This window comes from Felis catus, chromosome B4 (genome assembly GCF_018350175.1).
Source record: "Felis catus isolate Fca126 chromosome B4, F.catus_Fca126_mat1.0, whole genome shotgun sequence".
Lineage (NCBI taxonomy): Eukaryota > Metazoa > Chordata > Mammalia > Carnivora > Felidae > Felis > Felis catus.
This window is the reverse complement of record NC_058374.1, coordinates 1,437,075-1,450,795: the sequence shown is the minus strand read 5'-3', so window position 1 is coordinate 1,450,795 and position 13,721 is coordinate 1,437,075. Positions and strand designations below refer to the sequence as shown.

The 13,721-nt window shown below is 45.3% G+C and overlaps 1 protein-coding gene across 4 annotated transcripts; it reads left to right on the top strand.

The window, feature by feature from the left end:
- Positions 1 to 312: 312 nt before the first annotated feature.
- On the top strand, positions 313 to 4,367 carry LOC102901899 (isopentenyl-diphosphate Delta-isomerase 1). Of its 4 annotated transcripts, none has more exons than XM_023256273.2 (5): positions 313 to 709; positions 1,080 to 1,252; positions 1,674 to 1,766; positions 2,647 to 2,777; positions 3,537 to 4,367. In XM_023256273.2, exons 1-5 carry the CDS (start codon positions 579 to 581, stop codon positions 3,852 to 3,854), a joined length of 846 nt encoding a protein of 281 aa, XP_023112041.1. In that variant the 5' UTR covers positions 313 to 578; the 3' UTR covers positions 3,855 to 4,367. The 4 variants fall into 4 exon arrangements, with proteins under 4 accessions (XP_023112041.1, XP_023112043.1, XP_023112042.1 ...); XM_023256275.2 differs by having other exon boundaries at positions 691 to 820; XM_023256274.2 differs by having other exon boundaries at positions 691 to 830.
- Positions 4,368 to 13,721: the final 9,354 nt, after the last annotated feature.

The window sequence follows — 13,721 nt, the reverse complement described above, 5'->3', positions numbered from 1 at the left end:
TGGGGATGAGGACACGTGGGGTGTGGGTGTGATTCGGCGGATGTTGGGGGTGTGGGGTGTGACATGGGGGGGTGTCGGTGTGATTTCGGGGTTGTGGGGACGTCGGGGGCGGGTGTGCCGCGCAGCCTGCCGGACGAAAACACCAACAGGGACGTCGCTTCGGACCCCATTCCCGCGGAATCCTTCCACCCTTGCTCTGGCCGGTCCTCGGCAAACAGGACGCCCCACCCGCGGAGGCCGTCCGAAGTCTCGGCCCCGGAGGTCAGGTGACTGCGCAGAAGTAGGCGCACAGACGTCACGACGTCTCAGAGGGCGAACGTGCGGGGACCTCTGACTTCTAGGGGCCCCTGACGCAGCGCCCGGGGCGCGCCGACTGGCTGCTGCGGTCGGGGCCACTCGCCCAGCCGTCCATCTCGGGGCACCGCCGTTAAAACTGCCCCGCAGCACAGCGGGCTCCTCACAGCGGCCGTCGGAGAGCGCCGGCAGCATTGGAGCCAGGTCACCCGGCCAGAGGCCCTGCACGCGCCATCGCGCGACCCTGACGTCTGGCGCAGCCGGCGCGCGATTGGCTGGCGAGCATGTGGCGTGCCCTGGCGCGAGCGCTGATGGTTGGGCGCCCGGCGCCGAGGGGCGGGTCCCAGGTCTGGGGGCGGAGCCTGCGGGAGGGGAGCCCGGCAGAGCGAGCTTTCCCCGGCAGCCGGTGTCGGAGGTAGGCGGACGGAGGTGTTGTGGGCTCCGGGGACCGAGGGGGACGGCGCCGCCCCGTCGCGCTACGTTCTCCGCGCGAAGCCGCTCCCGCTCTCCCTGGGGACTTTCCGTGGCGAGTAAAAGTTGAGGGAAGGCCCGGGAGCCGCCCGTCCAGCAGGGGGGCTGCGGAAGGCTGACCAGTGGGGCCCGGAGAGGGGGAGGAGGGCCGGGAGCCCCCGGGGGGAGGGGAGGGGAGACCCGGGAGTGCGGAGGGGAGGACGACCGCGAGCCCCCTTGGAGGGGGAAGGCCCGCCGCGCGCCGTCGGCGGGGCCACGAGCCGCTCCGGGGACGTGGACTGACGGCAGGGGTCGGTGACCTGTGTTTGCGCCAGGGTCGCGGGCCAGGTCCGACGGACCGCCACCATGCCCGAGATAGACACCGACGGCCTGGACGAGCAGCAGGTGCAGCTGCTGGCGGAGATGTGCATCCTCATCGATGAGAATGACAATAAGATTGGGGCCGACACCAAGAAGAACTGTCACCTGAATGAGAACATAGAGAAAGGTGCTGTGTCCCAGCGCCCTCCCCTCGGTCAGGCTGGCCCAGGCGGCTCTCTGGGTCCGGACGTGTGGTTTCTAACCCTGTCGCGCGCCACCTGTGGTCTGGCCGTAGGGGAGCACCTGTCTCTGTCACACAGCCCCGGGCCCCCCCGAGCTCAGTTTTCCCGACCAGCAGCAGCTCAGTTTTCCCGACCAGGAGCAGCTCAGTTTTCCCGACCAGGAGCGTGGCCAGATCTGGCCACCTGCTCGCCTTCTTCTAACCGTGGTGGCTGGGATGTCATAGTCGTGCAAACTCATTAAATAGCAGGAGACTATGGAAAAAAGCAAAAGTGGAGCAAGTTACTAGTATTCCGGATCCCAAGCTGAGAATGGGGCGAATGACTGGTATTTTCAAACTAAATTAATTGCTTCTCTTTGGCTTTCAGGATTATTGCATCGAGCTTTTAGTGTCTTCTTGTTCAACACTGAAAATAAGCTTCTGCTACAACAAAGATCAGATGCTAAAATCACCTTTCCAGGTGCCTGTGCTTTTAATAAAGTACAGTATTTTCTTGGGAACTGTCACTTGACTCTGTCACTCAGAATTTTCGGGAACCTGGGTCAAAGGGAAACCCTGTGAAAGACTTAACTTCATATTTTGCATAAAAGAAGCTTATGTATTGACTGCAACCTAATAAAGATAGAGATAAAAATTGTTATATATATGTATGTATATTCATATACATCTTTTAATATATATTTTTTAAAGTTTGAGGGGCGCCTGGGTGGCTCAGTCGGTTAAGCGGCCGACTTCGGCTCAGGTCATGATCTCGCGGTCCGTGAGGGCTGTGAGTTGGAGCCCTGCGTCGGGCTCTGTGCTGACAGCTCAGAGCCCGGAGCCTGTTTCAGATTCTGTGTCTTCCTCTCTCTGACCCTCCCCTGTTCATGCTCTGTCTCTCTCTGTCTCAAAAATAAATAAATGTTAAAAAAAAAAATTTTAAAGTTTGAGAGAATGTGCATGTGGGGGAGGGGCAGAGAGAGATGGAGAGAGAGAATCCCAAGCGGGCTCCAAACTGTCAGCGTGGACTCCATCTCACAAATGGTCAGGTCATGACCTGAGCTGAACTCAAGAGTTGGATGCTTAACTGAGCGACCCAGGCACCCCTTAGTATATATTTTTATTATATGTATTTTAAGTTTGTATTTATACACTTTGATCTTTCTGGTTAAGAAGACATTAATAAAGAACTTACCTAAACATGTCTGTTTCACAAAATGATTGCTGATAGCTCATGATAACTTATTTAGAAAATCTCAGCCACTTGATTTTCTGTTGTTTTTAAAACTCTTATAAATTTTCTTGATCTTTTATATTTACTTGGAAGAAAGTTAACCTACATCTATGTTAATATGTTCCAGGTTATTTTACCAATACTTGTTGTAGTCATCCATTAAGTAATCCAGGAGAGCTCGAAGAAAATGATGCAATTGGAGTAAGGCGAGCAGCACAGAGGCGTTTAAAGGCTGAATTAGGGATCCCCACGGAAGAGGTAACCAATTTTACTGCAGTACCATACAAGCTGAAATCTTGTTTAGAAAATTGAAATACGTTAAAACATTTTTAATAAAGTTTTAAATTTAAAGTAGTTCTCTGCTTTGTGAACTTGTGAGTTACTGGCCCTAGAAATCTAGGCACCTTCATTACAAATTATTTAAATTTTGATTTCCTCATATTCCTTGTCAGAATTTAGCTCAGTGCTGAAGTAGATTCATCCGTTAACCAGTATGTAAAGTTTATTAATGGAGTCACCTGGGTGGCTCAGTGGGTTAAGTATCTGGCTCTTGATTTGGTCTCAGTACATGATCTTGCAGTTGGTCAGTTTGAGTCCCGAATCGGGTTCCACGCTGACAGCTCAAAGCCCGCTTGGGATTCTCTCTCTGCTCCTCCCCAACTTGCATGCACTCTCTTCTTTCAGAATAAATAAAGTTAAAAAAAAAAATAAAGTTGGCTACTTTTATAACGGATGAGTTCAAAGATAATTGGTTTCTTATGGAAATACTCAGGAATATGAACTACAAATCTGATTCTGTAAATTGAAATCATCTTTTTCTTTCCTGGAATTGTCACCTTTAAATAAGACCTGAGTAAATAAAGTATATCTCATCCAGTTAAAATGGTACTTTTTTCCCCAAGAAGTATTATTAAGGTGTGAAGGAGAATGTCACACATCTGGTTTGAGTGACTGTGCCTTTTTTTTTTTAATATAATTATTTCAATAAAATCAACTGTTATTTTATTTTCATCCTAGGTTCCTCCAGAAGAAATTAATTATCTAACACGAATTCACTACAAGGCTCAATCAGATGGTATCTGGGGGGAACATGAAATTGATTACATTTTGTTTGTGAAGAAGAATGTAACTTTGAATCCAGATCCCAATGAGATTAAGAGCTATTGTTATGTGACAAAGGAAGAGCTAAAAGAACTTCTGAAGAAAGCAGCCAGTGGTGAAATTAAGATAACTCCATGGTTTCAAATTATTGCGGAGGCTTTCCTCTTTAAGTGGTGGGATAACTTAAATAATTTGAGTCAGTTTGTTGACCATGACAAAATACACCGAATGTGAATTTCAGGTGGAGATGAAGGGTTAGTAAAATACTGAAAAATTTCTCTACTTTGTAAACTTAACATGATTTTTTAAAATTTGGTTCCCCGTAAGAACTCTCACTTGGAACACTGATACTTTACAATCAGTATTTGTGTGGAAAAATACAACCAACTTTTTGATTTTATATTACATCCCCCATATGTGTGCATTGCTATTTGTAAAAGACATTTATGAGAGGCTATCGTAAAAAAAGGGCAAATTAACTTGTCTAATCACAGTGCCAACATACTCGAACAAATAAATGAAGCTCTTCAGTTTTCATATGTTGTGATAAACATTGCCAGCACACTTGAGAGCACTTTGCTCTTTGCCAAATGCATTATAAATCATTAAATTTTTACCATAGTCTGGAACAATGCACAGTGGGAACTCTTTGCTTAGCTACTTCAAAACAGTCCAAGTTAACATTCTGTGTGAGCACATTTAACTAGTAGAGCAGGTTCAAGGGAAATAAAATGGTGTATGTCCTGATTTTTGTCACTCTAAGTTGATTTTAGGGATTAATCATTCTGAAAGTATTTTGATACTTAAAGTTGAACATTGCTTTTGGTAATGATATTGGTTACAACTATGCTTTCAGATGAAATCCTGCCATTTGCAGTAACATGGATGGAACTGGAAGGTATTCTGAGTGAAATAAGTCAGAGAAGGACAGATAAATGTTTTCACTCATACGTAGAACTTGAGAAACTTAACAGAAGACCATGGGGGAAGGGAAGGGGGAGGGAAGGGGCAAACCACAAGAGACTCTTAAATACAGAGAACAAACTAAGGGTGGATGCAGGGGGTGGGGGGTTGTGAATGGGTGATGGGCAGTGAGGAGGGCACTTGTTGGGATGAGCACTGGGTGCTGTATGTAAGCCAATTTGACAAATTATATTAATAAAAAAAAATTTTTAAGTGTGCTTTCAGAATTACAGTGGACAGGGTTGCAGGTACCCCTGCAATTAGTCAAGCATACAACTCTTGATCTCAGAGTCATAAGTTCAAGGCCCACATTGGAAGTAGAGTTTGTAGAACTGGAGTGGACAGGCTCTCTGTAAAGGAGAAATTGGGTCAGATCAGACATCCTATACTCTAAGACATCCTGTACTTTACAGGATATCTTTGACACTTGACATTTGGGTTGGATCATTCTTCGTTGTGAGGGTTCATCCTGTGCGTCAGAGGATGTTTAGCAGCATCCCTGGGTTCTACCCACTAAAAGCTATTAACACCCCTGCCCGTGACAGTCACAATGACACCAGATGCCAGTGTCTCCTGGAGGACAGTTTCCCCCAGTTGAAAGCCACTGTTCTACAGAGTCAGGCCATATTGTAGGGGGAAAAAAATTCATAGACTAATGTCCATGTTAAATAGATTTGGGTTATAGAATATGTATAAATTAATATTAAATTGTACTTTAATGCATTTTCTAAAACTCTTGCCATAGATTTCTCAGATTTGGTATCTTAAGACGGCTGTCTTATCAAATGCTGTGTAATAATAAATAATGAAAAAGATGAAAAATTATTAAAGTTAAATATATATTTTTTAATATTTATTTTTGAGAGAGAGTGAGCGAGCAAGTTGGGGAGAAACAGAGAGAGAGGGAGACACAGAATCTGAAGCAGGCTCCAGGCTCCAAGTTGTCAGCACAGAGCCCAACATGGGGTTCGAACCCACAAACCGTGAGATCATGACCTGACACAACCGAGCTACCCAGGTGCCCCACAAAGCTAAATATTTTATAAATTCAGTAGAAAAATCCATTTCGTGTTAACCCTGAACAGTTAACTTAAAACTTCAGGAAAGACCATGTGGCAAGTATTAATTTTATTGAAAAACAAAAAGAAGTACATTTTGATATTGTTGTCTGGTTGGTTAAAATTTTAATGCCATAATAGAATAACCCACTTAGGTAGCTTAAATATGATAAATGTCATATAGCTTCAAAATGCATTTATGATTTCTAGTTTTTAGTTCTCTGGCAAGTTTTAGGCTGGCAGCCATGGGTAAGTAACTCAGTAGCTACAGTGGCTCGTGATGGCTGTATTGGACAGTAGATCTGAACATTCTGTAAATGCTCAGCAAGTGGTAGACATTGCTGCTGTTCTCTGAAACACGGAAGTATGAATGTTCTTTGACCTGATGGACTCCTTACAACTCTCAGCTTTTTAAAGCCAGTGAAACTTAAATTTAAAAAAACATTTGTAAGAAGTTTTCATTTATCTATTTTGAGAGAAAGAAAACATGAGCAGGGAAGGGGCAGAGAGAGAGGGAGAGAGAATCCCAAGCAGGCTCCGCACTGTCAGCACAGCCCAACACAGGGTTCAACCCCATGGACCGCAAGATCATGACCTGACCCAAAGTCACATGCTCAACCGACTGAGCCAGCTGCCCTGAGACATTTTTAAATTTTTATCTTAAACTTTAAAGTTCACAGTCTCCAAAATATATAACCGACAGCCCCTTTAAGGGTCAGAAGTAGTCTTCTATAAAATTGATTGTTCTGCCCTCAAACCTATATTGGCCAGAGAACAAGAGCAAAAAACGAGACACTAGGGTGGGAGCACGTGTTATTCTCCTGCTTGGTCCCCACAGAGTGGACAGGCACAGATGACAAGTCAAGTGGCTTTGGGAGCTCAGAGGCCTGTCAGCAAGTCCCTGGGCTGCACCTCACATAATTCTCAGGGGGAAACTGTCCTCCCATCTGCTCTCAAGAGCACACTTGCTGGACAGTTTCATTCCAATCTGGGGGACCTTCCCAGGGAATGGGGGACCCGTGGGGTGTTTGTAGTATTTCAGAGCACCTCTTCCCCACTCTTCAGCTGGATCCTTCCTGGACTTCTCTCCAAACTTTCACCGAGTGAACTCGAGACTGGATTTGTGCGCATTTAAATATACAAAGAACCATGTTTTGCATACTTCCCTTTAATCTACGTGCTTTAGACTCCCAAATTTAAATCTCTATGGAATTCTATTTCATACTGAGATGGCCCGCCGTCTCTGTGACAATTCTATGTATTTATTTTAAAGATTTTAAGTAAGACGGACCTGGACTGCGTCCTGACTGGCCCGGTTCTGCTCTTGCCTCCTGATACCTGTTTCCAACACAGCAGCCAGGGAGTGTGCCCTTTGACACTTGCTCAGCATGCAGCAGAGGAAACCCGTCAGTGGTTGCCCCCCACCCCGCCCATGACATGCCTGGCACCACTGTTCTCACGACTCCCCTTGCAGCCAGCTCTGCGCAGGCCCTGGGGCCCTCTCACTGCTCCTGCTCCCACTTAACATCTTTAAACAACTTCTTCCTGGGAAAATTTGTTTCCAGACATATCCATGACTCACGATTGTTCAAAACCACTCAATATTGGCCACATCAGTGATGCCTAATCTGACCATTACCCTCCTTTCCTGGTTTCTTTTTCTATCACTTACCACCCTGTAATATACAGCATGTAATTTACTTGTCCACCAGGGATGTGAGTTCTGTGACGGCAGGGGCTTATTATTTCTTCCAACTATTTTCAAATTTCAAACCTACTGAAAAATTGCAAGGACAATATAACAAGTCCCCATATACCCTTGACAGATTTGTTAACTGTGAAGTTTGCCACACGCATGTGTGCTGAAACACTTACAATTTATCATAGATAAGATATCACAGAGGGGCAGAGAGAGGAGACAGAATCCAAAGCAGGCTCTGCGTCATCAGCACAGAGCCCGACACGGGGCTCAAACCCACGAATCATGAGATCGTGACCCAGGCCGAAACCAAGAGTCGGATGCTTAACTAGTTAACTGAGCCACCCAGGCACCCCTAGGTTTATTTATTTTGAGAGAGAAAGAGGGCATGCATGCATGGGGGCGGGGCAGAGAGATAGGGAGAGAGAGAATCCCAAGCAGGCTCCATGCGGTCAGTGCAGACCCACGCACTGACTCACAAACCTCGAGATCATGACCTGAGCCAAAACCAAGAGTGAGACACTTAACCAATGGAACCACCCAGGGGCACCTTTGATTTGTTTTTAAATTGAGAGGCCAGGGGCACCTGGGTGGTTCTGTCAGTTAAGCAACCGACTTTGGCTCAGGTTATGATCTCATGGTTTGTGGATTCAAGCTCCGCATCAAGCTCTGTGCTGACAGCTCAGCGCCTTGAGCCTGCTTCAGATTCTGTGTCTCCCTGTCTGCCCTTCCCCTGCTCATGCTGTGTCTCTCAAAATAAACATTAAAAAAAAAAAAAAAAAAAACTCTGATCTGGTTGTCTTTAAAAAAGAGGCCATATTAATGTATATGGGCTGCGTTTCTTTTTAAATTGTTAAACTAGAGGTGATTTTATTTAATCTGGGAAATAATTTGCCTTAAAGGCCTCCTGATCTGGACAGAGTTCAACTACATATAAATTCAGATGGAGAAATGTGGGATCTAATGTGGAGGCTAACTTTATTAACATTAGAGTTTTGTAAGGATATATCTATCTATCTATCTATCTATCTATCTATCTCCTAATTTCTAGAGTAACAAGTACACTTTGTATTACTTTCAAATCAGTAGAGGGACTAATGTAAGATACAAAATATTTCAAAAGAAGGCAAGCAGGACAGCGATAAATATATACAAGGACAGGGGCGCCTGGGTGGCTCAGTCGGTTGAGCGTCCGACTTCGGCTCAGGTCACGATCTCACAGTTCGTGAGTTTGAGCCCCGTGTCGGGCTCTGGGCTGATGGCTCAGAGCCTGGAGCCTGCTTCCGATCCTGTGTCTCCCTCTCTCTCTGCCCCTCCCCCATTCATGCTCTGTCTCTCTCTGTCTCAAAAATAAATAAACATTAAAAAAAAATTAAAAATATATATATACAAGGACAAATTAAAAGCACAAAATAAGAGTGCTTTTAAAATCAAGTCTGTCAAATATATGACAACTTCTAAGATTTACTCTCTTAGCAACTTTCAAATATACAATACAGCATTACTAGCTATGGTCACCATGCTGTCCATGGCATCCCCAGGATATCACCCACACCACACCCTCTGCCTCTGGCAACCACCGATCTGTTCTTGGTATCTATGACCGTGGTGTTTATTTAGAGTCCACAGATAAGTGAGATCACACAGTATTTGTCTTTCTCTGTGTGGCTTTTTTTAAACTTAGCCCAATGTCCTCAAGTTCTGTCCAGGTTGTTGCAAATTGTATTTTTTAATATCTGAGTAATATTCCATTTCATGTGTGTGTATTTATACACACACACACATATACATACTGTCAGCAGAGCCCAACATGGGGCTCAATCTCACAATCATGAGATCATGACCTGAGTTGAAATCAAGAGTCGGACACTTAACTGACTGAGCCCCCAGGGACCCCGGAACAGCGTGTTCTTTTTAAAAATGCACTCTGAGATTCTCTTCTTCTCTGACATTCTATAATATTGCACATAGGGGTTTAATGGCATTATCAGCTATAATGGAGTATTAAATATATGTCATCCAGCATTAAAATCCAAGCCTGTGATTTCTATTTTTGTTTTAAGTTTATTTATTTTGAGAGGCGGGGAGGGGCAGAGAAAGAGAGAGAAAATCCCAAGCAGGCTTGACACCAGCAGCACAGAGCCTGATGTAGGGCTCAATCCCACAAACCGTGAGATCACGACCTGAGCCCAAACCAAGAGTCAGATGCTTAATTGATTGAGCCACGCAGGCACCCCTATCATTTCTATTCTTAATTTTACACTGAGCTGTGAGGCAAGTATACATTTCACCACCCTCCTTGGTGGATTAAGGGAAGGCTGTGTGTGGTTTTCTTAACCAGCCAGTTATTTCAGTATTTGGAAAAGTCCTCACTCAGAGAGTACAAGCAGGTGCAGGCATGCCTGCACACTCACACTGAAGCCGCCATATACGGAGGGGCTCCAGGAGCTACTCAGCTCCCCCGCCAGGTTTCAAAGAGAACACGGTGCTTCTGTGGGTCCCTGTGACCCTGGATTTAAGGGTGGTGTTTCATGCCTTTCCTGTCCCTGCTTTAATGGTGTCCAAACCTTCTCCTTTAGACAAATGCCTTCTGGAGGCACGTGTACTGGGGGATCACTGGAATCTTTGATTCTGTAATTCCCACATATTTTCTAAAATCCTTTTTGGAATAAGGCAAGCTTAAGATTAAAGAGAACAAAACAAAAAAGGAGACCCAAACAGTGGTAATGATTCCTGAAGCCTGTTTTATCTTCACACTCCACTTGGGCACAGATGATGCTTTCCAGGGATTGCCAAAAGCCCGTGGAACAATGGAAATCAGAAATGTTGGCGTGCTGTAAGATTTCCATCATAGCGAAGTGCAAATTATAACACGTTCACCCATTCCACGTCATAACTTGGGCCGCTGGAAAGAACCTGGCTATGTGCCAGTAGTCACTCCTCAAGACTACGGCTAAGGATGGGTCCCGCCACGTGTAAGGGGAAAAAAAAACCAAGCAGAAGATTGGAGGCCACAGTGCCCAGCACCCCCGGGGACCCTGAAGAGCTCCTCGATCTGCCAGCCAGAACAGAAAGCCTCATGGTCCCCAGCAACGGGCAGATACTCACAAGTGTCCTGTCTTGGTGGAAGAGTTCGCCTGGATTTAGGACTGCTTGGTCTCACCCAACACATCCTGAAAGCAAGACCTGAAATGATCCAGCTTTCCAAAGAGTTCAGCTGCACCCCAGCTGGAGTCTAGGGGTAACTATATGCAATCCAATATTGAAGTCCCAGTCCTGCCTTTCCTGGTCTTCATTCCATGCTAATCCATGAGGTGAACAAATTCCACCACTGTCCTGGACTTGAGAAGATCAGCATGTATTTTGGCTTAACCTGCCAATGTGAGAATGTCTTAACTCACGCGGAACTCACGCGGAACTCATGGAACACATGCATGGCACTGACGGCTGCACAAGCACGTGAATGTTCTTCGTGCCTCTGCACATACATTTGGAAACGGTGGGTTCTATGTGTATTTTACCACACACACAAAACAGAGGTTAAGAGGCTGAAACCCCAAGTTCTGAGAGCATCAAGCAGAGAAAGTATCTTGAGGATATGCTTTAAGTTAGGGTTAAGTTGTTAAATGAATTAATAAGATTAAATTTCTTTTTGATAACTGTGGGAGAAGTCTGAGGCAGAGGTTGGAACAGGGACAGAAGTTCAGCACAAATAAAGGTAATGTCAGATTTTCTAGGCGAGGGCAGAGTTCCCAAGTAGGCAGCCTGCAGCCAGCATGGAGGGTGCTTATAGGAGCCAGGGACAGGAACCGTGTCACCCAGACAACCAGACTCGCAGGTGTGCAGCTGGCTGGGCGGGGGACTCAGGCTCCCTCCATCGAGGCAGGGGCTTGGGCCCCAGGTGACCGCAGAGCGCTTCTCTGAGGCTGCAAGGCCTGGACCAGAGGGCCAATTCTCGCCCCGCCAGAGGTCTTTGAAAATTGCAGCTGTGGTGAACCGCCCCTCTCCTTGGGCTGCCTCCAGATGGAGTGACTGTAATTTACTATCTCCATTCCTGTTGTCTTTCTCCAGATTTCCAGTTGTCTGTAGAACCCTTATTGCAACAGAGGAAGCTCCCGGCACGCCACACGACCCCGTCCTTAAGGCTGCCCAGGCTTTTCTGCCCTGCTGGCATCCACGGCCACCTCCGGCCAGTCCCGTACCCCTTTGATTGTTGTAGCCTTGTGGCAAGTTGTGCACTCAACAAGTGTGAGACCTCCACTTTTATTCTTTTTCAAGATTATCACGGCTATTCCTTGAGATTCCATATGAACTTTAGGATGGACTTTTTATTTCTATAAAAGCATGGCTGGGATTTTGTTAAGGGCTGCACTCAATCTGTCTACCACTGCGGGTGACATCATGTCCTCCGGTACAGGAACGCAAGAGGTCTTTCCAAGTTTGCCTTTGCATTTCTTTCAGCAATGTTTTATGCTTTTCTATGTACACATCTTTCACCTCCTCGGTTAATTCCTAAAAAAAAAATTTTATTTTTTTTCATGCTATTGTAAATGGAATTATTTTAATTTAGTTTCTGGGTTGTTCATTGTTAGTGTATAGAAACATAACTGATCTTGCAGGCGCCTGGGTGGTTCAGTCAGTTGATTGTCCGACTCTTGATTTTAGCTGAGGTCATGATCTTGTGATTTGTGAGATCAAGCCCTGCATCGGGCTCTGTGCTGACAGTGTGGAGCCTGCTTAGGATTCTGTCTCTCTGCCCCTCCTCTCTCTCTCAAAATAAACAAACATTAAAAGAAAACCTGATTTTTCAAACATTTTTGTTATTTTGTTTTGAGAGAGAAAGTGGAGGAGGGGCAGAAAACGAGGGAGAGAGACAGAGAATCCCAAGCAGGCTCCGCATTGCCAGTGCAGAGCCCGACGTGGGTCTCGACCTCACAAACCATGAGATCATGACCTGAGCCAAAATCAAGAGTTGCATGTTAAACTGACTGAGCCGCCCAGGCACCCCTAAAACATAACTGATTTTTGTAGCTTGATTTTATATCCTGCAAAATTTGCTGAGGGTTTTTTTTTTTGTACAAAATACTTAGGGTTCCCTACATACAAAATTGTATTGTCTGTGAACAGAGATGATTTAATTTTTCTTTCCCAATTTATATGCCTTTTTCTCGCCTACCTGCTTTGGCTAGGACTTCAGCACTGTTGAATAGGAGTGGCCAGAGAGGGTGTGCTTGCTTGTTCCTGATCTCAGAGAAAGTTTCAGTCTTTTGTGAGAGCATGATGTTGGCTGGGGTTTTCCAGAGATGGTGTTTATTACGCTGAAGTAGTTTCCTTTTATTCTTAGTTTGAGTGCTTTTACCGTGAAAGGGTAATGAATTCTGTCAAATGCTCTTCCTGCAGCGACTGAGAGGGTCATGTGGTTCTTGTGTTTCATCATGTTAATGGACTACATCAGTCACTTCTGCAGGTGGACCCATCCTTGACTCTTAGGAACTTCATATGATCGTGCTGCATAATCCTTACAATGTGCTAGTCACCTTGCAATGTGGTTGGCTAGCCTTTTGTAGAGGACTTTTGTGTCAATATTCATGAGGAATATTGGTCTCCAGTTTTCTTGTGGTGTCTCTGTCTGGCCTTGATGTCAGGGCAATACTGGCCTCATGCAAAGAGTTAGGATGTATACCCTCCTCTTCATTTTGGGGGAAAAGTTTAAGGACTGGTGTTAGTTGTTCTTTTACATATTTGGTAGAATTCACCAGTGAAGACACCTGGTCCAGTGTTTTTCTTTGCTGGGAGTTTTTGCTTTTTTAATGGTAAAAAACCCTTAAACATTACATATACCATATTAATCCATTTTTAACTGTGTAATACCAGTTAAGTATATTCACATTGGTGTCCAACAAACCTCTAGAACCTTTACATCTTGCAAAACTGAAACTCTGTACCCAGTAAGCACTAATATCTCCTCCTCCCCTGGTTCCCACTCTTCAATTCCCTCTTGCTAGGATTTTGACTACTTTGGGTACTTCAAGGTGGACTCCAGGCATTTTGTCCTTTTGCAAATGGCTCCTCTCACTTGGCAGGGTCCTCATAGTCCATCCATACTTCACATGTGTTAGGGCTTCCTATCTTTTAAAGGCTGCACAATACTCCTCTGTGTGCATTTGCTATTTCCTGTATCCGTCCGTCCATCCATCCATCCATCCATCCATCCACCCACCCACCCACCCACGGACTTCTGCTTTCTGCTGGCGGCTACTGTAATTCTGCAAGAGACATGAGGTTGCATACCTCTTCGGGATCCTACTTCAAATTCCTTTGGGTTTATATCTAGAAGTGAGGTTGCTGGCTCATGATGATTCTAACTTTTGAGGAGCCTCC